Genomic DNA, 23,037 nt, shown 5'->3' with positions numbered 1-23,037 from the left:
TACGGTGGTACGTAACGCAAAGTGGAGCATTTCGGAAAGAAATAAAACACGCTCTCAACGGTTTGGCTTACTTTTATTAGGTATTCCGTAAGTTCATAGTATAATGTTTTTTTTTTCTTTTATTAAGCTTTTATGGTTCTTACACACATAGAGCGGGACTGCTCTTCGTCCCGCTTCTCGCCACAATAGGTTAAAAACGGAAACGCTGAAACTGGTATGTAAAGAGTACTCCCGAGAACGTGGACGCGGCACCCCGTACGACGTCGATCGCGTTTGTTCGTCGTTGATGAAAGACCGAACCCTCGCGCACGTTGTAAATAATGAAATAAATTTCTCTCCCCTCGCGTCTGGAATCCAGTAAATAAATATACCGTGCACAATATACCGCGATCGGACGTCGGAGGAGCGTGACGCGCGTCCAGCTTCCGAAAAACGAGACTAAACTTATGCGTAGAAATGGCGGTCAACAAAGATTTGTCTCCCGAAATTGCGAGTCCGGTAATAATGGATTTTAACATTGATTTATTATCTCGCTTTCGCTCTTCCACATTTCTATCTCTCTCTCTCTCTCTCTCTCTCTCTCTCTCTCTCTCTCTCTCTCTCTCACTCGCTCCTTTCGCTCGTGCATCTCACACACGCATTATTTTAAACTTTCGCTCCGCTCATCCTCTCATCCGTTTTCTCTCGCATCCTTCCGCTTTCCTCGGCATCATCTCGTAGATTCGTTAAAGTCTATTTTCTTCTCGTTAACCCTAATGCGCTTAAGGTATGACACAGGCGAATCCATGAGACGAGGCTCGCTTCGAGGAATATCATCAGTGTTTTTTTTTTTTTGCTGTTTATTTTTCTTTTAACTTACGCTTATACTTTTTAAATCGATGTCCGCTTATCCGTGCGCTCGACAAATTTCTTTTCTCTCTTTTCGCGGCTCCTCGCGGCTTCTCCACGTAGTCCACCCTTTGCGACGGGGGGCGGCCGTAAATTACACTTCGTCGAACGTTCGAATCGGCAGACGTGTTGCGTTAGTGATTAATTAGACCCCTTACTATAGTGTGATCTGTCGCGTGCCGTCAACGAAAACGCCCGTTAACGTAGGATCCCGCTTTCAACATTAATAGGACTAGTTGTCGAACTCAATTGCTCGCAAAATGGATTTATCGAAGCTCCTGATTTACGATGTCGATCGCATGCATTCACCTGGCAATGCAATAATAAATAATCTCTCGGATATATATATATATATCTCGCTAAAACGAAAATGCGAAAACGCAATAATCCATTTTACTCGATAATCGCGATTCGTGATACTCGTCGGGGTCTCTCGAGTCGTACGTTTCGGGAGCTTCAATGCTCGCGTGCAACAATCGCATGATTGCACGGTGCATTTCGCGCGAATATCATCGGTGACGCGTGTTAACGAGGGTGTCCGCCGTCCCGAGGGTGCCCGCCGAGCGACGACAAATGAATCTCCGATCTCCGCTCTTCTAACCCTCCACGGCCGAGAAAGAGAAATGCCCGCTCGGAAAAAAGTGAACCTCATTTCTTCACAGAAGGTGTGCGTGTGCGTGCGTGCGTGCGTGCGTGCGTGTGTGTGTGTGTGTGTGTGTGTGTGTGTGTGTGTGTGTGTGTGTGTGTGTGTGTGTGTGTGTGTGTGTGTGAAATTAGCGAGATAGAAAATTCTTTATATATTCGCGCAAGACAGGCCGTTCGCTCTCAGTGGGGATTAAAGCGGTAGAGGGTTAAAATCACAACGGTTATACAACGGTTATTCGCGGGGCTGATATCATTTTACAATCTTCGACGCCTAGTTTCTCGTCTAAAAAGTTCCTCGATAACACTTCGTTTGCCGCACGTCTCGAAATCGTTTTCCGGTGACCTGGTCTCAATCTCTTTTTCCCTCCCCTCGCACTGTTTCTTTCTCCTTCCATTCCTTTTACACAGAGGTACGTGTAATCGATTTCTGAGATGTCTTCCCGTTTTCACAAAGAATTTTTCGAGACCGTTCGACGGCGCGGCAACGCGGATGGATCATGTCGGAATTGGAATCCTCGCGACCTGATAGAGATCTATTTCTGGGTCACCGCGTCTCACTCGTATTTCATCTCTCCGACGACGACGACGACGACGACGATGACGACGACGACGGCGGCGTCGTATCACGCTCGTACGCGAATATCTCTCGTGTATAGCTTCTATTCTCTCCGAGAAGAGAATGAGAATGAAAAAAGAAAAAAAAAAAAAAACAGACACCTAACTCGCGTTATCTACGCATAAGAGCACATCGACGTACTGTTAGGACGGTCACAAGCATCATTCTCGAAATAAAGCGTTTGACTTCGTGAAAATTCGTACCGCGACTCTCGGGAATCGGCACGCGGTGTTCCTGGTGCTCGACTTGAATGCGGATCGGGGTCGATCGTAGCTATATCACTCGGAGAGTTTTCCTCAATGCTCCCGGACCGCGATTAGTAACCGCGGTATCGCGCGTTCTCGTGCTCCACTTCGCCACTCGGAGTTCGCCTCGCGGCGGCACGCGAGACGTTGATTTATTCGAGCGCGAAGAAGCGCACGTACGATCGCGCTGACGGTCCGAGGGGGCTTTAATGTAGCGATCGAAGAACTTGCGAAAGGCGTATTTCCGGCCCGGCTTTTTCTCGCCCCGTTCCCCCGCGGCGTGTTTCGCAACAAAAACTAGAGAATAAGTAGGGTAAGCCCGTGGCCGGCAACGTCGAACGGAAAGGTAAGTGTATGCGACACTTAAGGACTACAATAGATTTTGGTACAAAAATTCAATGTTCTACGACATTAGAATTAGAGCTTAAGACGACGTTCCTTTTCTTCTCAACTGGGTTTTCGCCGTCCGGTCGTCTCTCTCGTTTTCTTTATCTTCCTCCCTGTAAATTACTTCTCTTTCTCGCGATGAGAAGCAAAAGGACGACGGGGACGAGCGCGGTGTTGCGTTCCCTCTTCCACCCCGCGAGGGGGAGGCCCGCGTTAAAGAAGAGAGAAGAGAGTGGCGAAGTTTAATCGCGGGCCTCACAGGACTATGTTCTCGGCTCTCTTCATCTATCATCGTTTCGGTCTCGCGGCCTCGCGAGGCGCGGGAAGAAGGAAATAACGCAAGAACGATATAAAGAAGATAACTACGTCCCCGATCGACCTTTTCTTATCTTAAAATGTGTCATTCGACCAACGCCTTGATACGCGTCAGTCCAACGAACTTTTCTCTCGGTATACATGCGTGTATGCGCGTGTGTGTGTGTGTGTGTGTGTGTGTGTGTGTGTCTGTGTCTGTGTCTGTGTCTGTGTACATTATGCGTATATAGCTTAATTTCTCTCGCTTCCATTCTCTTTCGCGTCCCTCAGCGTCTTCTCCTCCACCAGTGTCGCTCTCGCGCAAACAAGCTCACACGGCTTAAAAGCACCAATCGTACGCTCGCACTCGCGTCAAAGCGCAACACGCACGCACAACAGCCGCTCGCGCATTCGCCCCGCCTGGCTATTATGTCCGACGATATATCTGCATTTATATCCGTTAGTTCGCTTACTGCTAGGTGTTAATTAGTGTTACATCTAGTCGCGTGTGTGGCCGGCCCGTGCTATCCACGAGCGCGCTCATCACGGGGAAACGTGCGCGCTCCGCATTTTTTTCCTTCCTCGGACGCACCGGCGCGCCACGAAAAAGCGCGCGTGCCGGCGCTCAGCGTGTTCCCGCTTCCAAGTCCTCTCGTGGTCGTCCTCTACGTCGATCTCCACGATAAAAAAACCCGACAGCGAGTCCGCCGCGATCCGCGCGCCCGGACGCGGACTGAGCACGCGCGACGGACACGTCAAGGTTCCCTCGTTCGATCGTACATCTTGAATCTTCACCGTTGATCGCGGCGCGATAATGTTCTCATCGAAACGGAAACTCGTTGGACGATTTCGATTTCTGGGAACATCGTATACGTATAGGCAGCATCTATTATCGGTAAGAAAATCTCACCCCCCCCCTCCCCCCTTACCTCCCGATACCGTGCATGATTCCCGAGCCGGTTAGCACAGGCGGCCAGACCCATTCCAATGCGCGTTTTTTTTACGATCCGAAAAATTACACAGTAACGTTATTTAGTTAATTTTTTTTCTTGTTTCTTTAGCGTAACACGTACGGCATATCATTAATTAACGTTACGTTATTTATACGCTATGTTACGTTATTTACAATCACATGAATCGTAGATATTCTAACGAATCGTTCGTCTCCTGCCGCTGTCCTCGTGTTCTACGATGTATTTTCCGTCTGTCTTTCTCTCTCATTCCCCCTTTTCATCTCTCTCGCATCTCTCCAAGATCTCTTTTTCCCACAAGAATTTTCTCGAACGAGAACGTACCCTCTAGTCACTTTATATGCGCCCCTCGTTTATGCGAGCTGAAACTTGTTCAATATTCAACACCCATGTGCAACGTATTTGCGCGCGTACACATATACATATATATATTTCTGTTCGTTTGTATATATATATATATATTTATATATATATTTATTTATATATATATAATATTATAAAAAACAGTATTCCCACCCCTCCCCTCTAGTATTTGCGAGAAGAAAGCAAATTGGCGGGGGGCGCGCGGGCGCCCACCCCGAAAAGCCGTTTATGCTCATTCGCTAAATTATACAACCGATCATGCTCAAAAGCGGCACGCCGCGGGCCGAAAACCGGGAATATATATTATATATATTATCAAAAGATGTCTGTTGAAAATATATTTGCCTATTGTGACGATCACCCGTGATAAAATCGTTTGACGATTCGTAAAAAAAAATCCGTCGAGAGAGGATCTGAATGGGATTTAGAATACACACGTGAAATTTGATGTGCTATACTACTTATTTACGTTCATATAAATTTCATATAAAACACAAATCTCTCCTTTCGTTTAACGTCGTCCAATGAACATCCAATGAAAATAGCTTTGCGACGCGCATGTTTTTTTGGAGAACTTTCAAGGAAGGAATAGAAAATGGATTTACCGGATTTACCGGAACGTTGATCCTTCGAGTAAATGAGTATATAAATTTCTTCTAAAGGGATTTTCTTCTAAATCTTTGATTTTTCTATAAAAACACGATATTCCCACGAAATCGCGTAAAGGAGCAGTCGGAGAAAAACGCATCGGTCTGTACGGCCCGCGTCGCGGTCAATTGGCTTGTGCATGCGCGGACGTATGATATATTTTGATCGACGTGTGTATACTCAATGCGCTTTAATTACCAAAATTTTTGTCGCGGATCGTCTCGAGACACTCGTCGCCTTTGACAAACGGTCAATTATTTGTAGAGGCAGTGATAATTTCCATCGCGATATTCCGTTTCATCTTTATTCGCGCACGATCGATGAACTCCCCGGGTAAAAATTACCCGCGCGAAATTAACGATTTATCCCGGGTTACGTTCATCTGAAATTTGGCTCGGTGCTGAGAATATCGGAATATCGTGACTGTGAGGGACTGATATGGGCAACGCTGACGCTTGATATGAACTTTTTTCTTCGGATTGTTACCACCCTGTGCGTTATTAATAGCAATAACATTTTTATTTTCCAATAAGGTCGCTGCGATTCTCGTTTCTTTTGTCTTCTTTTGTCGTCAATTTTTTTTTCCTTCCTTTTTTTTTCATACGATCTTGGCATAGATCGGCTAAGTGGTAAAAATAAAAATAGATTCTAATCGTATTCGGCGCGTATCGACAAATCGTCTAAGAGACGATGGCCGAGATCGCTCGGTCTCAGGACGATCCCAGATCACACGGTAGACGTCAAGTATAGACACGCTTGTTGTAATCGATCGCTATCGAATATAATTAATCACATCGCATTTCGAAAATTCATCGAACAAGTTTCAATTCTATTCGAGCGGCGCGGACGAAGTTTTTCTGCTTTTTCCCTAGTCTCGTGACGATTCTTCTCCCACGTCGATACTCGTCGACTCTTTCACGTTTACTCTTTCACACTCACTCCCTCTGTCTTATTCTCTTTAACTATCGCTTCTCTTCTCTCTCTATATTTCTCGTCACGTTATCGCTTTCTTGTTCTTGTAACGGACGCTACGAAATCACCCAACGCCCTCGCGACAGGATCTCACGATCGCGATCGTTTTTGGGGCGCTCTCTTTTCATAACTTTCTATCTTGTCGGGAGCTAACAGACGGGAAGTACGTGAAACAATTCTGTAAATGTAAAATCGCAAAGCGTGGAATGTATCTCTTATCTACATACTAAAGCACCTACCGACTTTATCAGTAATAATAAATATGTACGTTATTTTATTTAAGAAATATTTCTAATAAACATAATGGTAGTAAAATCAATAAATAGCTCTGAAAAATAAAATCATCCCCAGAGTTTTCTGTAAAAAAGTTCTTCAAAATCATTTCACGAACTACCCGTATTGTTCAAGCTCGACTTAATTTATATTTTCGACAACATCAAAAATTTCGTAGCTTCTCCAGCACGTAATAGCTCTCGCAGCAATTTAACAAGAATTCATATAATAAACTAATTCCTAATGTCTAACGGCCGGATCACTGTCTCGATATATAATCGAGATGAACCTCTAACTCTTACTTCACACACGTACGGAGAAAAAACATACTACCTCCGGGATCATTATTCTCTTTTCCGATCTCTCTCTCTCTCTCTCTCTCTCTCTCTCTCTCTCTCTCTCTCTCTCTCTCTCTCTCTCTCTTTCTCGCCATATTACCCTCCTTATCTTCCTTAAATCCTTTCACCCTTCCGCCCTTTTTATTATTGATCTCTGAAAATCGGTCCACACAACGTCGAGGATCTCTTCTCTCGAGGTAGTCGGGGTCTCGTAGCAGGAGATAATCGATTATACGCGTATACCATCCTTGCGGTCTTGCCTGATTATCGTTCCGTCGCAAAATGAGATGGATTTTTCGAGTAGAGAACCATAAGGATCAGAAGAAGGAGGAGGACGAACATGCGGCTACCGTGACTCGAGTACAGTGTCACCACCCCTGCCAGCCACCACAGAGTAGGACAGCCGCCTGGCGCCGAACTGATGCCTCTCTGTATCGCCGCGGGGTGTTCCCCTAGAAAATCATCGGATATATATTTGCATCTAATAAAACTACCGTGACAAAGAAAATCAGTGCTGCAAAAAGAAAACTTCCGGCATTCACGCCGCGGATTATTATTAGTTATTTATCAAGTTCCTTCCGCGAAAGTCCGTTCGAGCGTGTGGGGAAAAAAAAGTATAATTCCGCGAACACGGTGGATTATGCCCGGTAACAAAAGTTTACCGGGGAAAGAGAAAAGCTCGAAAGCTGTCCCGTGTTTTAATTTTAATTTTCACAAACTTTTTCTTCTCTCGCAAAACGATAAACTGTTCACCACTCACCGTTCAGCACATGCAGCTGCACGCTCGCGCTATCCAAGTTACTCGGGCTGCAAGTATAATTACCCGAGTCCTCCCGTCTCGCGTTGTGAATCACAAGGCTGCTCACCGTATCCTGCTCGATCCTCTTCGTCTGAATGTCGATCTTGCCCAGCTGATAATTTAGAACGCGGTCACCCTCGTGGTACCAGAAGACGTAGAACGGGCCCTCGAGGGACTGCTTTATCACGCATCGTATTGCGACTGTACTTCCGGTCTTCACGTACATGTCACGGTCCCCCAAGATCTCGATCTTTGGCACTGCAACACACGTCGGACGTTTTGACATTGCCGCATTTACCAACTACGTTGTCAGCGGAATAATCGGCTTAATATGTGCAATCGCCCGCCGCGACTCTCACCGACGATGTTGAGCTTGATGATGTGACTCTTCTTCGGGTCTGTCGAGATTTGGCACTCGTACTCGCCTTCGTCGCGCGCCTGGACGTATTTCACCTGCAGCGTCCACGTGTCCGCCTCCCCGAAAATCGCCTGGAACCTTTCGTCCGGGATGAACATGGTTCTATCCACCGAGAGGATATGCGAGTCCCTTCTTCTGATCCAAGAGACCTTCGAAATTAGCCAAAATGAGTTGTTTCCGCTCATCTTAAACGACATCGTTAAACTCTCTTCGTGCGTAAGATCGTTTTATAATTGCCGATGACGGTCATCGGTCTTAAATTTTATTAATTTGCATAAAGCTTCGCCGTTCTAATTCTCCCTCTCTAATTCTCCTCGCGGAAAAATTCAGAGGCAAAATTCTAAGAATTCTTTTCGAAGTATATCTCTGAGAGACCTATTCTCCGATCTCGCCATTTACCGTTCCTTGTAATCGTATTAGCTCGATGTCAGAATCATCGCGGGGATTACCGCGAGCTATTATTCGCGACTGAGCGGACATCGAAAGAGACAGAGAGAAAGACAGATAAAGTTGGAGAAGCGCAAAAAAGGGAAGTTCGCCGACGTAAAAAGGACAGGAGAGCGAGGCACGGCGAAAAGAAAAACACAATGAAAGAAAAAAAGAAAATAAAAAAAAAAAAAAAGAAAAAGAAAGATATATTCGGCTCGTTCCGATTCTGGACGATCAATCTCCCCGTCGCGCAGTTAATTTTCGTCGTTCATCGACCGGACGGCTCGCGCGCGCTCGACGGAAATCTAGATGGGTGCCACGACCACGGCCGCTGACCGGTCCGTGTTGCGTCGAAAGAAGGTGAAGTACGAATACATTTAATTCGTCGGCCGAGATAAGGATCGAGACGGCGATGGCCGTCGAGCGGCGGCGGGCCGCTCAAATACGCGCCGGGATTGTACGCGCGAGTTGCGTGTTACCGGATACTTAGTCCTCGACCGCGTGCCAACGGCGACAGACGTATACCCCGTAATATCCCAAGCCGGGGGTAGAACGAGTACGCCTGCGTACACGTCGCGGAGAAATTCGTTAACGAGAGAGAGACGGGGGGCCCAGGCTTTGAGCGGCCTGCGTGCCGACGGTAATTTTATTACGCGCCCGCCGACGAGCCCCGCGAAAACCGCCCCCTCGCTGCACGCCGGTTTCCGATTACTGATTCCATGGCGCGGCGGCGAGGCCGGGAATAAAACGGGAATGATTAGCAGATTGGCGTTTTATTAGCGTTTTATTAGCGAGGTTAATTGACCCGATGGAAAGAGAACTACGATCGTACGAGGGACGATTTAACAGCGCGTGACACGTGGACGGGCGTTATCTGTCGCGGGCGGTTATCTGACACGGGACAAAATGGTGGACGACTGTCCCGATAACGATTGAAATACATACATTACGATGTTTTATTGTCTACAAACTTTTGACAGAAATGATTGCGATTCAAGGTCCATCTGGATGTCAGCGGGAAAAATGATTGATAACGGAAATAACTTCGCACTTTGTGTACCGATCATTCTCCGGCAGTTTAATAACGAAATAACGGAATAACATGTTTGCGTGCAAATAAATTTAACTTGTTCATGTATGGTCAACAAAAACGATAGTCCGAGGAGATTGAAAAACAGGACAGTTGTTTCTCGGATTTCGACTTGGTTATAACAGTTTTATCCTTGTTTTTTTAGCGTCGTCGTTATCTCGAATGGAGTCCCATTGTCAGAACTGTCAGCCAGGAATTTGGCCATTACCCATTGGTATCCGGCAAATAAACTTGTTAATAAATCAACCTGTCAATATATGTGACATAATGTAAAGGCAACACGCTTCTATCAAAGATGCGGGAGACGGTATGACAAAGACAAATTAGATCTCAAATCGACGGCGCGATGACAGTATTGTATTGATATGTATGGAATTGCAATACGTAAGATAATTCGAAAATGAATAATAATAATATGAAACACACGTAGGGCATAAAAATTGTTGTAAGCGTCTCTCTTGAATTGCGAAAGATTAACTTTTCTTTCCGTATTTCATTCCCTTCGGGAAGAGAATGTTCTCCCCCGTTTCCGGCGCTCAGAGCCTTTTTTATGCCGAGAACTCAATTAGATGGCAAGACAACTTACTGATTTGTTACCAAGCTGCCGCACTTTGCACGGTAGGTAAGCATGAGTGCCCAACTGCGCCGTGATATTCGTTGGGGTGTTCGAGTCGAAGTAAGGCCCCGTGTAAATCCCGTCGAATCTCTTCACCAACGAATGAGATCTCGTGCTCACCCCTGAAAGAACGTGTTTGGGGAAAAAGTGTCTCTCGCGTATACGACAACGGGATTCGCCGTACGTGCAATCACGTGGGGATGAAACGGCGCAATGCGGCGAATATGACATAGGGATATGCATATTCCTTCGCCCCTTTCGACATTGCAAATGCGTGAAATGCGCGAATTATCCGGAATGCATTCTCAAAAATATCCGTGTACACGGGCTGCGTTATGCGGCGAATTAACATGGAAGTAGCGACGTTAGCCATTGCAATGGAATAATAAAGCGATCTCAAGAGAAGGGACTATTTCGCATTCGTATGTCGTATCCGCTCGCTCGTGCGCGCGCACGCACGCAACGCTTCGGAATAAATCCTATCGCGGAGGAGACCCGTGCCGAGGCACGGGTTCTCCCGAGGGAAATGGAGACTAATCCCGGGGATTCCGATCCGAGGAATCTAAAGGCGGATCAGCATTCAGCGGGAGAGAAGGAGAGAGAAAGAGAGAGAGAGAGAGAGAGAGAGAGAGAGAGAGAGAGAGAGAGAGAGAGCGAGAGAGAGAGAGAGAGAGAGAGAGAAGGAGGGAGAGGGAGGGAGGAGGAGAGAGCAACGTGGGCGTTCCAACGACCTTGACGATATCACATCCGATCTTACGTTCGATCCCTAGCGCACCCCCGACACCCCGTGTGGCTACTTATCCGGATTTGCACGGCTGTTAGACTATAATTTGAAGAATGACCGCCAGACCGCTGGCTAAGTACGAAAAACGAAAATCCTTAATTACGACGAAGAATATTTTATGTGTAAAGAAGCTAGGCGCTAAGCGCTTAAGACCCTAAATTAATGGACTGTTCTTGTAAAAAGATCTGAAATGTCTTTCCACTACAACTCAGAGTGCATTTTTTGGCCGTCAGCTTATCTCGCGTCTGCTTTTTGCTTCGATTTGTTGATTAAAGGGGGTTGATTATTTTACTAATTAGCGGAGTTGTGTTTATGGCTGATGCTATTAATTTCCCGAAGGAGCCCGAGGTTATGTAAGAAATGAGCATATGTCGTCGTGCTATCAAGATTCGCCGAAACTTTGACAAACGACAAAGCTGGCGATAATTACGGTTAATTAAGATCAGCAGCGTGATAAGCCGCGCGATGCGATAAGGAGTAAATATGAAACCGCCCGCGCACGATGCAAACCTCCACGCGGCTTGGCTTATCGCGCATCGATTGTTCTACTTATGCGCAAGAAAATCACAGCCGCCGCAACGGCGCTAATTATTGTTTCAGTCAAGCTAAATGCGGGGTAATGAATCATAAATTAATCTCGATGGATAATCGACGGGTTAAAGTAAACAATGGCGGTAGGAATTTTTATCCGTAGGACTTCAAGTTAAAATAAAAGCTTCCATATTTTCTTTTCGAGTGAAAGATTCAAGTGGAACGTTTTTAAAGTATCGCGGCGTCAAATTCGCGAGTTAAATCTTTTTTAGATTTATGAGTTTTTATCGCGGTCATCCGCGTAATGCTCGAGATCGATTGGTGATTTTGGCCAAAATCGCTCGCGGTTGGCCGCGGTAAAAAACGTCGTTCTCTATTTCAGTGTGCGAAATCACATCGCCCCCAGAAATCGTAACTGTGTATTTCTCTCTCTGTGATTCCGCAACCGACAAATCCATCCGGCCGACACGTTTCCGCGCGAACCGAGAGCTAGATTGGCAATCAGCGCACGGCTACGAGTGGTGTATTGTCAAATATGCCGGAGATACGAATTCGTGTCTGGGGGCTGCTACCGGTTCTCCTCCCGCTACCAGTCGATCCTCTTGATCTTGAGGGATGTAAAATCTGCGCAGCTGCGCGCACGCGCCCCTATCGGCCGCGTCGTCGAGGTTGTACCCTCGCCACCAAGTTAGGATCATTTGCCTACCGCGAAAGGGGGCACAAATAGGCGCTCGCTAGATGCTGCCTACGCCACCCCAAACATATTTTTCATGTCGACGAGTTGCGGCGAGTTGCGCAAAGGTCGCGCGATCGTGCGCCCCTTAGAGGGAGAGGAGGGTGCGTAGTAATACGGTCGTATTTATCTCGAGATTAAATCAGGTGGTCGCAAGGGGCGCTCGGGCGAGGGAGAAAAATAACGCGTGTTTTATCGCGTCGGGATGTCGACGTGAAACGTGTAATTTCGCAATGTAACGCTATAAAGCAAGCTCATTGATGAATTAGCTGAAAGAGTTTACTGTGGGGGTGGCTGGGCATAAACACGACGAGCGGACGACTGGCGGTTGCATTATTCATGTCGACGTTTTGTAAGTCGGTTTGCGCCCCGTAACTCCCGAAGGGTGCGTGGAAATCACGTCCGTCCCGGAGATTCCGATAAAAGCTGCAAAGTCGGACGACGACACGATACGATTCTCGGTTGTGTATTATTTAAGAGAAGCGTCGGGGAGGAAATAGACCGTACGCCATCTCCCGAAAGCATAAATCGTTACGAGCGGGATAAAGCAGGAGGATCGCCTTCGATCATCATTTCCACCGCGAGGCACGATCTCGCAAAGTGCTCTGAATAAGAAGAATGTTAGAGTGAAAGAAAAAAAAAAAGAAAAAAATAGGGGCAGCATCTTCGAAGAGTCTGCCAAGGTATGAAAATTATTATAAAAATCCGAGGAAGTGTTGCTTTATAAATCTATTCCGCTTCACGCAGCAATAAGTCGCGATAAGGTGTCTCCCCGCTGTGTAATCGAGCGTGATGGAACGTGATCGCGGTAGGCGGAGGCAGCAGGAAGAAGTAAATTTCTCGGGAACAGAAGGCGGATCTAAAATCGTATATTTCCCGAGAGACAATGCCGCCCGATGTGTGCGGAGGAGACTCGAGCTGCGTCCGGCAGGGCCGCTGTTTCCTTTCCCACTTTGTCAGAACAACACGTACGCATGCCCGTGCAGTTTTACGACGTCATCGTGTGCTAAACTGCCACATAAATCCCAGTTTTTCAGCCTCTGAAGGATTATTTCCCGCCGGCGTGACGTGATTTTATAATAATCCTTACCCGACGGTCTTACGCCGAAATATAACTCGGAACATACGATGTCGTTTTGACTCCTTCTCCTTACGATAAGTCGACTTAAAAATGAAAATGATATTTTACAATAATCTTTTCTTATCTGTGCTCGATTTACTTTAGCGTGATATCAATATAAAATACATTATTGAAAGTTATAAAGTTATGGAAAGCGCGACACATTTCGTTGCTTTCCGTCAGACGTATAATTTCTCGAATGTTTTCAACAATGCCTGTGAAGCGAATTTATTTCACGAATTTATTTCACGCGTCCAAAAAATTATTTTCCATAAACACCACGAGCGTGGCATCGCGCAAGAAGCCACGGTGTAGCCTCTCTAAGCAATAGTTACGCCCTGAGTTACGTCAGCCGTGTTTATAGCCGGGTCGAACTTCTTCGATTCTGGGGGAACGAGCGGTTAATTACCGGCGGCGAAATATAATCAGCGGTTGTGCAGCACACTTTCCTCCCCTCTCCGCACGCGTGTAAGCGAATGCTACGCGGATCGAAAGTGCATAATGTATCGGTGAGAGTGATGTCGGGATAAACCTGCCATTACCGGGTCTGAAACTGCAAACTCCCCGTAGTAGCTTTCCTAGTCGAGAGCAGTTAGCGTACTTTCCCAAGTGGTTTACCAGCGGGAGAGGAATTACACGCGGGGGAGGGGGGAGGGGGGAAGAGGAAGGAATCGAACGAAACTACATCGATCCTTGAGCAAGCCCGTCGAATGATTATTTGACGAACGCGGCCCGATTGCGAGCCGATTGCATCGACCGACAGTCGTAATCGACGGCCTTTCCGCGTCGCCACGAAACGCGCGGCCGAGTTCGACGGTGATAACTCGATTTTATCGGGGCGCTTCGGATTTTCCACTCGCGCTCCGCTGCTCTCGGAATTGATCACGCCTCGCCGAAGAGACAGGCTTCGGTCCTTTAAGCGGTTCTCGAAACCCATCAGATATTTCTTCACGATCGCGTCACGCTTGCGGTTAAACGCTTAGCGAAATCGCGTATTCGCGTTATCTATTCAATCGCGAGACGGGAAATCGCATTCGGAAAATAATCCCGCAGTTGACCTCGCGTTTCTTTCCGTTCGAGATAAAAGCTCTCGCACTCTCCGCTGAAAGGGGGGTTTATCTCCCATGGCTCATAATAGAACTGAATTCTACAATCAGAAGCAAGTTACATTCAATGAGGAGCAGTTCGTCTGGAAATTGGTTGTTTCTTGCGAGCCATTCAGGAAAGTTTCTTCCCTTCCGCAAGATCAGATCGGACTCATGTTTAAAGAAGAGATGCAAAAGTCACCCAGTTTTTTCGTGCGCGATGTCTCGACGGGAGCCAGGGTTATCTAGCAAATAGCACAATACTCGCGATACGACGCATGAATGCACCCTCCAGAACGACGCCGTGACGCTCCTGTTTCACGAGCGGGCTTTAAAGCACGACCGCATCGCGGTGATGCAGCCGCGCGAGATGAAATCGATAGACACGTCCCTGAACGACGCCACGGCGGAGGAAAGGGGGGCCGCGTTCGTCTCCCTCCTCGTCTTCGTTCCGCGATGACGGAATCATCGAGACGACACGCTGCTGATCCCGCAGGGATGCTGAGCGGAAGAGAGGCGGACAAAGAGGAGGACGTTGAGAGCGCGAAGGGGAGAAGAAGAGGATAGATAGGGGACTAGAGAACGAGAGGGAGGGAGAGAGAGAGAGAGAGAGAGAGAGAGAGAGAGAGAGAGAGAGAGAGAGAGAGAGAGAGAGAGAGAGAGAGAGAGAGAGAGAGAGAGAGAGAGAGAGAGACGAAGAGAAAGAGAAAAGGAGGGAAAAGAGAGAGAAGAGGAGCAAGTGGAGGGAGGCACAATGCTATGGCGCGACAAACAAGGGTGGCGCTAGATACGGTCCTGGACCGGGACCGGAGGTTGCGTCCCCTTCTCGGCCGTCTCCGTCCTTTTTATTCCTTATCTATTCTCGCGTATCCTCGATCCCCCCTTCCCCCCCTCTTTTCGTACGATCTCCACACTCATATCCGCCGGTATTCGCGACAGCGGGAGAAACGCGCACGAGTGCGCGGTACGTACGTTCGTAAGTGCATGCGGCGCGCGAGGGAGACGTATGCAACGTACTGCTACACCCCAAAATCTGATCGATCCATCCGCGCCACGAGTCCCACGGAGCCCCGCCTCCCCGCAAACCGTACGATGATGTCGACGGATCGAGCCGATCACCATCCGTCTATCTACTATGATATCCGGGTGAACGGTACAACCGTTATTTACAGTATCCCCCCCTGACAGCGTCTCTTCCTCTCGGATATCCCGATCTGGCATCTCGAAGCCGCCATCTGTTTCGCGGATTTGCATCGCTGTCGCGCGACGGAAAGGCACGTTTTTTTAGCCGCGCGACAAGCCATGCGACCCCCTCCTCCTCCGCGGAACGAGGCTTACCGGTAATACCTAGTAGGATCCAGCACACGAGGCATAGGACGTAGTAGTTGACGTAGGAGGACCTCCTCATGGTGATCACGACGACAACAACAACGGCGACGACGACGACGACGGCGTAACTGTCCCCGACGACAGGTCCACTGACATCGCATGGAACACCGCGATGCGCACCCCTCTTTCTCTCCCCGTGATCCTTCACTTAATAATCCTTCGTCGTCGTCCCGTTCATCCTCCAACAACAGCCGGTGCTACCAGGATCCGCGCATACTCCCGCGTTACTCGTCGTTGCAACCCTTTCGTTGCAACTCCCTCGTTACTGTTCTTGTTTTGTGCACCGATTTTCCCTTCCTTCTCTTTCTCTCTCTCTCTCTCTCTCTCTCTCTCTCTCTCTCTCTCTTCCTTTATCTTCCTCCGTCTAACACTATGATATCACATTATCTCGCAGGTGGATAGTCGCGAACGCTAAACGGCGGATCGAGGCCGAGTTGCATCTAATTTGTGGGCGGTTTCGCGCACGGGGTTCACCAGGGTGCACCCCTTCACCGTGCGTATCCGATCCCGATTGGAAAGGGGTACCAAGAATTAAATTTCTCCCTTTATTACTCCCGAGGAAGACGCGAAGTGTCGCGCGCACCAAGGTCACGAAGTGGTCTGCCTGCGTACAATTGGGCCACCCTTCCCCCCCCCTCTTCTTCTTTTTACCCCGCGGTTGTACTCCCCGTTGCACGGACGCACGGTATACTCGGTGTGGATCGGTCGGTCGTACTGTGAAACGCGACCGGGTTTCCCGCACTCGGCTCGTCCGCGGTTCGTCGTCCCGGGCGAAGCTCTGAAACCGCCGGGCCTCCGGTGGCACTGCCCGCGCCCGCCCGGGGATTCCGCGCAGGCGTGCTCTCTCTCCTCTACTCCGGCGGCGATCAGTCAGCCTCCTCCTTCCTCGAGGCCTTCTGCCTTTTCCGCCGCGCGCCTTTCGTCCCCGGCGCTACGGCTTTGCGCGCTCCGCTCCGCTCCGCTTCGCGTCGCGTCGCGTCGCGTCGCCCAACTCTGCTCCGCTCCGAATTTTTCTTCCCGCATTCTACGTCCTCGTCTACTTTCTATTTTCTCTTTCCTTCTCCCCCTTCCGCCGCTTTTGCGTGTTCTATGCGGCGCTGAGAGACTCTGCAATTGTCTCGCAAACACGGACAAATTTCACGCTTCTTACACGACATCATATTCCCTCGTACCTCCCCTCCGGAGGTCGAATGGCACGCGACCTCGAACTCGAACATTCTGTCTCCTGCCAACCGTCGAGGAAAACTTTAAACATCATGTTTTATTGTAACCGCGTGTCTAGTCGCTCACCGGAGCGTTTCCCAATCCGCCACGATTATCCTAACTCGTTAATAATCATTAAAGAGCTTCGATGCTCCGTAACAACCCCTCCCCCCCTCATCGTTATCTTAATATCCACTTTATTTTCTTTCTCTTGATGTTTTCGTACTTGGAATAATTTTAAATATTAGAGTCATCTTATTTCGCTTCTGACTTCTGTAACGCGCAGATTTCACCCGCAGCACGGTCTAAATGAATTCTTCGAGTCCTCTCCGGAATTCTGGAGTTTTTTAATTTCTCGCAAGCGTATATCTAACGTTTAATCCTTAGACGTGCTCGAATTTGCCTCCCATGTTTATGCGAATGAAAAGTCTTTCACCGCTTGAAGCGGTGACGAGACACGAATTTACCGGACGAGACACACGAATTATATTTACGTACTTTCGAGAATATAATTACATGCGTTTGCGGAAAATTAAATTTTTACGAAAGCATTCTGTGTAATTGGATATGTATTCACACACTACGTTAAACAATGTTTCGCGTATATTGTAGCTCAGGCACCTATGCAATATGCAACGTTGAAATTGAGATAGACCGCCTGGAACGGAATGGCGGAAATGTATTTGGAGCCCCTCATCCCACCGTGGAGATCCAGCACGCTTCACCGTGGACAAATGTTAAGCCGCTTACAGTATGAATCTTATCCCCGGAGACTGATGTGGCAGTGGGCTCGGGTATTTAATAGAAGGAAAAAAAAAATACCCGCCGTCGCTTTTGTTCGTGCGGCATAACGGATCGTTTCGTATCAGCGCCACGCTCGTTCTTCGAGACGTTTAAACAATACAACATGTCCCTGATCTTGTTCCACTTTAATTTAATCGACAAAGTTTAATAATACTGGCAACTTCCCCTTTGTTATTTTATTCGTTACATGTCGCAATCGATATTATATATTCACACTGCACTGTCCGATTTTTTTATTAATTCCATTTGCAATATCGACAAATTGTTTTCGTCAATAAATAGACAAATGAATAAATAAATAAATATTCGGGTTGAATTCTACGGGGTCGATTCTACGAGGCTCCATTTTGATTGGCCATCATTTATGACAAACAGGTTTTCTGCTCGCCGTTATCTAGACGAATATCGTTTCCAACTTTCATGTTCGCCGAAATTAACCGCCGTCGTCTTCGTAAATAAGTTTTCGTATCACGTCGCGTTCACGGGACACCAACGTAATTTGCATGAACGACGGTATTTGGTAAATTATATAACTTTTCTTCCCAATGATCGACTGATCCCATTTTGTGTCCCTCTTCGTTCCTACTTTAGGACTTTCTTATCTTCTCGTCTACACTTCCCTTTTACTTACGTATATACCTGGAAAATTAACGTTACCTTCGTTTTTCTTCTTCACATTTAATCAAAAGAAACAAATGTGCAGGAATTATCTCTCCCCAGCATAGGCGAAACATAATAATAATTTATATCAATGTACATATTTAGAAGAATTTTTAATATTTCTCAATTATCGTCGTTGGATTTCTAAAACAATCTGCAATCTGTCAAGTAAACGACAATAGCGTACCAATTTTTTTCGACGAGGTCAAACACCGCCATGGGATTATATGGGTTGTCGATCGAGGTAGACGAAAGTTGATCGGCCGTTCGCTCGTCTTTTTCGTCCCCTTCATCTCATCCTCGGGCAACACGAAGGGTTGGTGTCACCGACGGCGAGCCCTACACTTTTCACGGCGCATCGACTTGGCTGGGGTCAACGTTAACGTTGATCAGCTTCAAAATTGTGCATCTCCCGTCCGTGTGGGTTATGCCGATAAACTTTTGCACGCGCCGGGTGACAAACCGTCGCAGGATCGACAAAAAGGCGCGGCGCGGCGCGGCGGTGGTTCGCTCTCGCGCGAGCCGATTATTCATTTTTTATCGGCGCATCCGTACTCTCCCATATTCCCTCTATCTTCGGATGCCCCCGCTTTTGTTCCGCTTTTGCCGCGCTGAAACTTACAGATGCGCCGCGCGCTAAACTCGTCCCTCTTGCGAGCGAGCGAGCGAGAGAGAGAGAGAGAGAGAGAGAGAGAAAGAGAGAGAGAGAGAGAGAGAGAGAGAGAGAGAGAGAGAGAGAGAGAGAGAGAGAGAGAGAGAGAGAGAACTGACTGCGCGACATTACGCGGGGGAGACCCCGAGAGGACCATTAATAAAACGTCATTTACTCTTAAACGATTTTCCCGGCTTTCCCGGCGGCAATTCCGTCGCGCAGGAGGTATAGGCCGTGTGCGTGATTCAAATTCCCGGTTACTCGAGAAAGTTAGAGGGAGGGAAAATATCCTGGTACCTAGGTTGCATCCCTTGTCGCAGCTACATCCCCCTTTTCCTCGCGCTTGTCTGGGCTAGGTATTTTCGTTCGCACGAGATATAACACGCGGAGCTCGCAAGGGTTCTTAAACATGTGTGCGCGTATGCGAGTGTGAAGGGGGGGGGGGGTTTCGGTTGTGCGGCGCGCAGGTACGAGGGGAGAAAAAAGTTTTATAAAATATGCGAGTGTAAGCGTCACACGCAGCTGCAGGTGCATCGGAGTGCATACTGTCGCGTACTACCGCCGGCGGGAGACTCCCTTCGCCCTCTTTTATTCCCGCAACGGATCTCCTCTCGCGACGGTGATTCTGAATTTTTTCCTCTCCCCCCCCCGCGCGATTCCCTCGTGTGGTTCATCGACCGACCGTACGTGGACAGAGTTTATCTTTATCGGAGTAACCCGCGACGAGAGACTCCCCCGTGCGGCTCTCGCGTATTCGCGGACATGCGGATTGATAACGGCATATCGATAGAAACTTTTCTCTCCGAACGTCTCTCCTTCATTTTCTCTCTCTCTTTTTCTCTCCGCGCGACGAACGCTGTCTGAACGTCGTGAAACGAAAACATTATTGACAACCGGCGTCGCGACGGATGGAAATATATATCGCGAGACTAAAAATAATCGCGGTGCGTTCAAGTGCGAGAGAGTGTGTGTGTGTATGTGTGTGTGTGTGTGTGTGTGTGTGTGTGTGTGTGTGTGTGTGTGTGTGTGTGTGTGTGTGTGTGTGTGTGTGTGCGCGCGCGCGCGCGCGCACGTGCAAGATTTTCTAATTCGCGGGAAGAGATATGTTTTCGCAGCGTAAAACCGAACATCGTCAGTGGCACATTTCGCCTCGGGGCCATATCTATATTTAAAACACATTCGGCGTATCGGGGGGGTGAACGAGGCGCTGACTTGATAATGAGGCGGGACGTTCGGTAAATAAATATTTTCTCTCGCAGCCTCGTTATCGTCGCCACGCGTGTTCGCAGAAATTTCCCGTCTACGGAGATTTTTATCCGACGCGGGGATCGGATAATTGAGGGCGTTACGAGGCGTACGTGATTCCGAGATAATTGGATAACGCGTGGCGGAACGCAAAACTTTTGATGCACTTTGGACGCCTCCGTCTCCGCCTTTGCCACTCCCTCCTGCCCCTCTTCCGGTTTATCCGTTTCCACGGAAAGTTAATTTGTAGAAAGCTCGTGAAACACGTAGAATAAATACATTCTTCCCGTTCTAACGGCGCGACGGCTCGTGCAGGCACGCCATATCGGTGTCGTTTGTCATGCACGAAGCACGAGCAACGACGTTATCGCGTTTGCGATTAATACCCCTGACAAATCGAGGCGCAAAAAGGGAAAGAAACGGCGGAAGCGCGACGGACTCGCGGAGGAAGACAGAGGAACGTGAGGAAGGGGGTGGGTGGGCACGAGAGTAGAGCGGAACTGTGTATCCTGTCCTCGTTTCGCGAGAAATTATCGACGCGCGACCCACGCCTTGAAATTACGCCGCGTTTATAGAACGACGGCGCGCTTCTACGTGCACTTCTTCCACAATTTTCCACGCGCCCGAGAGGCAAAGTTTGCCCGAATAAAATTACTACGCGGGCTAAAGCGTGCGGCAACGAGGCGAGCCGCCGCGTCTACTTTCCGCGCGTAATCGGGGTAGCGCGCGGGACCCGATAATAACGTAAGACCGAGCTGATGGCTCAGTGACGTCCTCGATGAATCCCGGGGCGAGACGTCGCCGCGTTTGTGTTAACGTACTACTCTTCTTTCGGGTGGGGGCGATTCATCGTCGGCGCGAGTCCCGAGGACAGGACACACGCTCTCCATTTGACTCGTCTATCCGGTTTTACCCTACTTTCCCCTATTATTCTCAAACACACGCCCGCACGTCCATTTTCCGCAATTTTCTCCGAAACGCGCGCGCGTTTTCGCCGCGCCGGCTAAATTGTGCCGTACTCCATACGGAAACCGGGTCACTGTTACGCGGACGTTTATTCACGGGGGAAACAAGTAGCAGGAAGGAGCCGCCGCGAGCGCGATAAGACGACGGAGTCTGCGGAAAGCGAGACCGTGGCGTGCACAAAGGTTCGGAATGGGGGAGAGGAGGGCGGAGGGGGGGGGGGGGAGGGAAAGTCAAAACGCGCCGGGAATCTTTTGGTAGCGCCATTCTAATTGGGACGGCTGTTAATTAAGATGCGCGCGCTCGCGCCTAGGCGAAGACGACGTAGACATACGACGACGTCATCGCGTCGTCGTCGTCATCGTCGTCGTCGTCGTCCTCGTCGCCGTCGACATAGCGCGGCGACTCGACGGGACTTTGTTCGCGAAAATAATGATCTTTCCATTATCCGGCACTGTGCTGTCTGTCCTTTCCCAACCATTGTCCTCTTCATCGTCCACGTTATCGTCTTTATTGTCCCGCTCGACGCTCGTGCTCCTTCCCTTTTTTTTTTCCTCTCCTCATCGCGGCCGTATTCCAGAATAAACGAAAGGGCGCGCGATGAAAAATGCTCCGAAGATTACGAATAAAGGAACGTCGAATTATTTTTGGCAACGCTACGCCGCTATTTTTCGCCGTCATTAATTTCACCTCTCACCGAGGATCGCGAGGGATATATCATGAGGCTCGCGAATGGTTAATATCGCGGACGTGGTGTAATTATCGGTGCGATCGACGTGACATTTACGTCTATTTATGGCGTTAGCTACACGTGTTTGACGACAGGGTATTGTCATGAAAAAATTAATTGGATATAATCAACGCCATGTTGGATAAGCGATAACGCGCGTGTCGAATTACCATTGTACGTGAGTGGCGAATCTAGTTCTACGAGTCTTAAAGTCGTCCCGTTCATAGTGTTGTGCCATTATTGACATGGCAACGCCGACGATGACCCCGAGCTCGTCAAAATAGCAATAATACCTCCGGAGCAATGCCTGGACGATGGAGGATGCGGACAGAGGTCTAATTCCCGTAATGAGCCGCTCCAAACCGATTGGACTTGACATCATATTGACGTGCCGGACATGAGCTGTCGGACCTAATTTTCACGCTTTACAGCTCATTTATCGTCATATTGTGCCAGCACCGCATAGGTTCAATATATTTTGCGAGCAAATAAAAAAGAAGAGAAAAAGAGAGGGAGAGGGAGGGAGAGAAAGAGAGAGAGAGAGAGAGAGAGAGAGAGAGAGAGAGAGAGAGAGAGAGAAAGAGAGAGTAAAGCTTATCCCGATGTATATTACTTCCCCTTTAAAATGCAACGTGTAAACGCGATGATACTGAAAATTAATCACACGTTAAAATACCGCGATCCATCAAGGTCAACCGTGCTGTTCCTGAAAACGAGCAAGGGATTATAAAATGTATGAGAAGTAACTCAATATAGAATGAAAAGTTGCTTTTTGCATCTATACGCAAGACCTTTCGCGACGACGTCTTGTTATACCAAGAAATAAAAACGAAAGGGATTGTTTCGTCCCATCGGAATTGCGCCGATCCGTCATCGGATAATACGATTGGAAATATGGTGCTAATAAGACACAAGGCGCGTACGAAAGATGATTAATGAAACTCGCCTCTCCGGCGGATGAGACTTCTTGACAAGCGTCGTATAAAAAGGATTTCGCATTACTGTCACCCGACGACATGGTAACGAGGTAAAACATGTGTTTCGCAGTTAAGTCCCCGTTGTCACGATCATTAAGCGATTGAAACAGCTTCATAGCAAGAGATGTTAATTAGAGATGCGCATTTTTCCTCTTCGTCATGCGACGCT

The 23,037-nt window shown here is 48.2% G+C and overlaps 1 protein-coding gene across 1 annotated transcript; it reads right to left on the bottom strand.

The window, feature by feature from the left end:
* Positions 1–54: 54 nt before the first annotated feature.
* Positions 55–16,474, bottom strand: LOC105428057 (neurotrimin). Its single transcript, XM_011640116.3, has 5 exons — positions 15,584–16,474; positions 9,963–10,114; positions 7,799–8,006; positions 7,401–7,697; positions 55–7,092 (listed from the first exon to the last, which is right to left on the bottom strand). The coding sequence occupies exons 1-5, from the start codon at positions 15,651–15,653 to the stop codon at positions 6,905–6,907; spliced, it is 915 nt and encodes a 304-aa protein (XP_011638418.3). The 5' UTR covers positions 15,654–16,474; the 3' UTR covers positions 55–6,904.
* Positions 16,475–23,037: the final 6,563 nt, after the last annotated feature.

This window comes from Pogonomyrmex barbatus, unplaced genomic scaffold (assembly GCF_055798465.1).
Source record: "Pogonomyrmex barbatus isolate J1 unplaced genomic scaffold, ASM5579846v1 scaffold7, whole genome shotgun sequence".
Classification (NCBI taxonomy): domain Eukaryota; kingdom Metazoa; phylum Arthropoda; class Insecta; order Hymenoptera; family Formicidae; genus Pogonomyrmex; species Pogonomyrmex barbatus.
The sequence above is the reverse complement of the archived record's forward strand: the minus strand, read 5'-3'. Positions and strand labels throughout refer to the sequence as shown.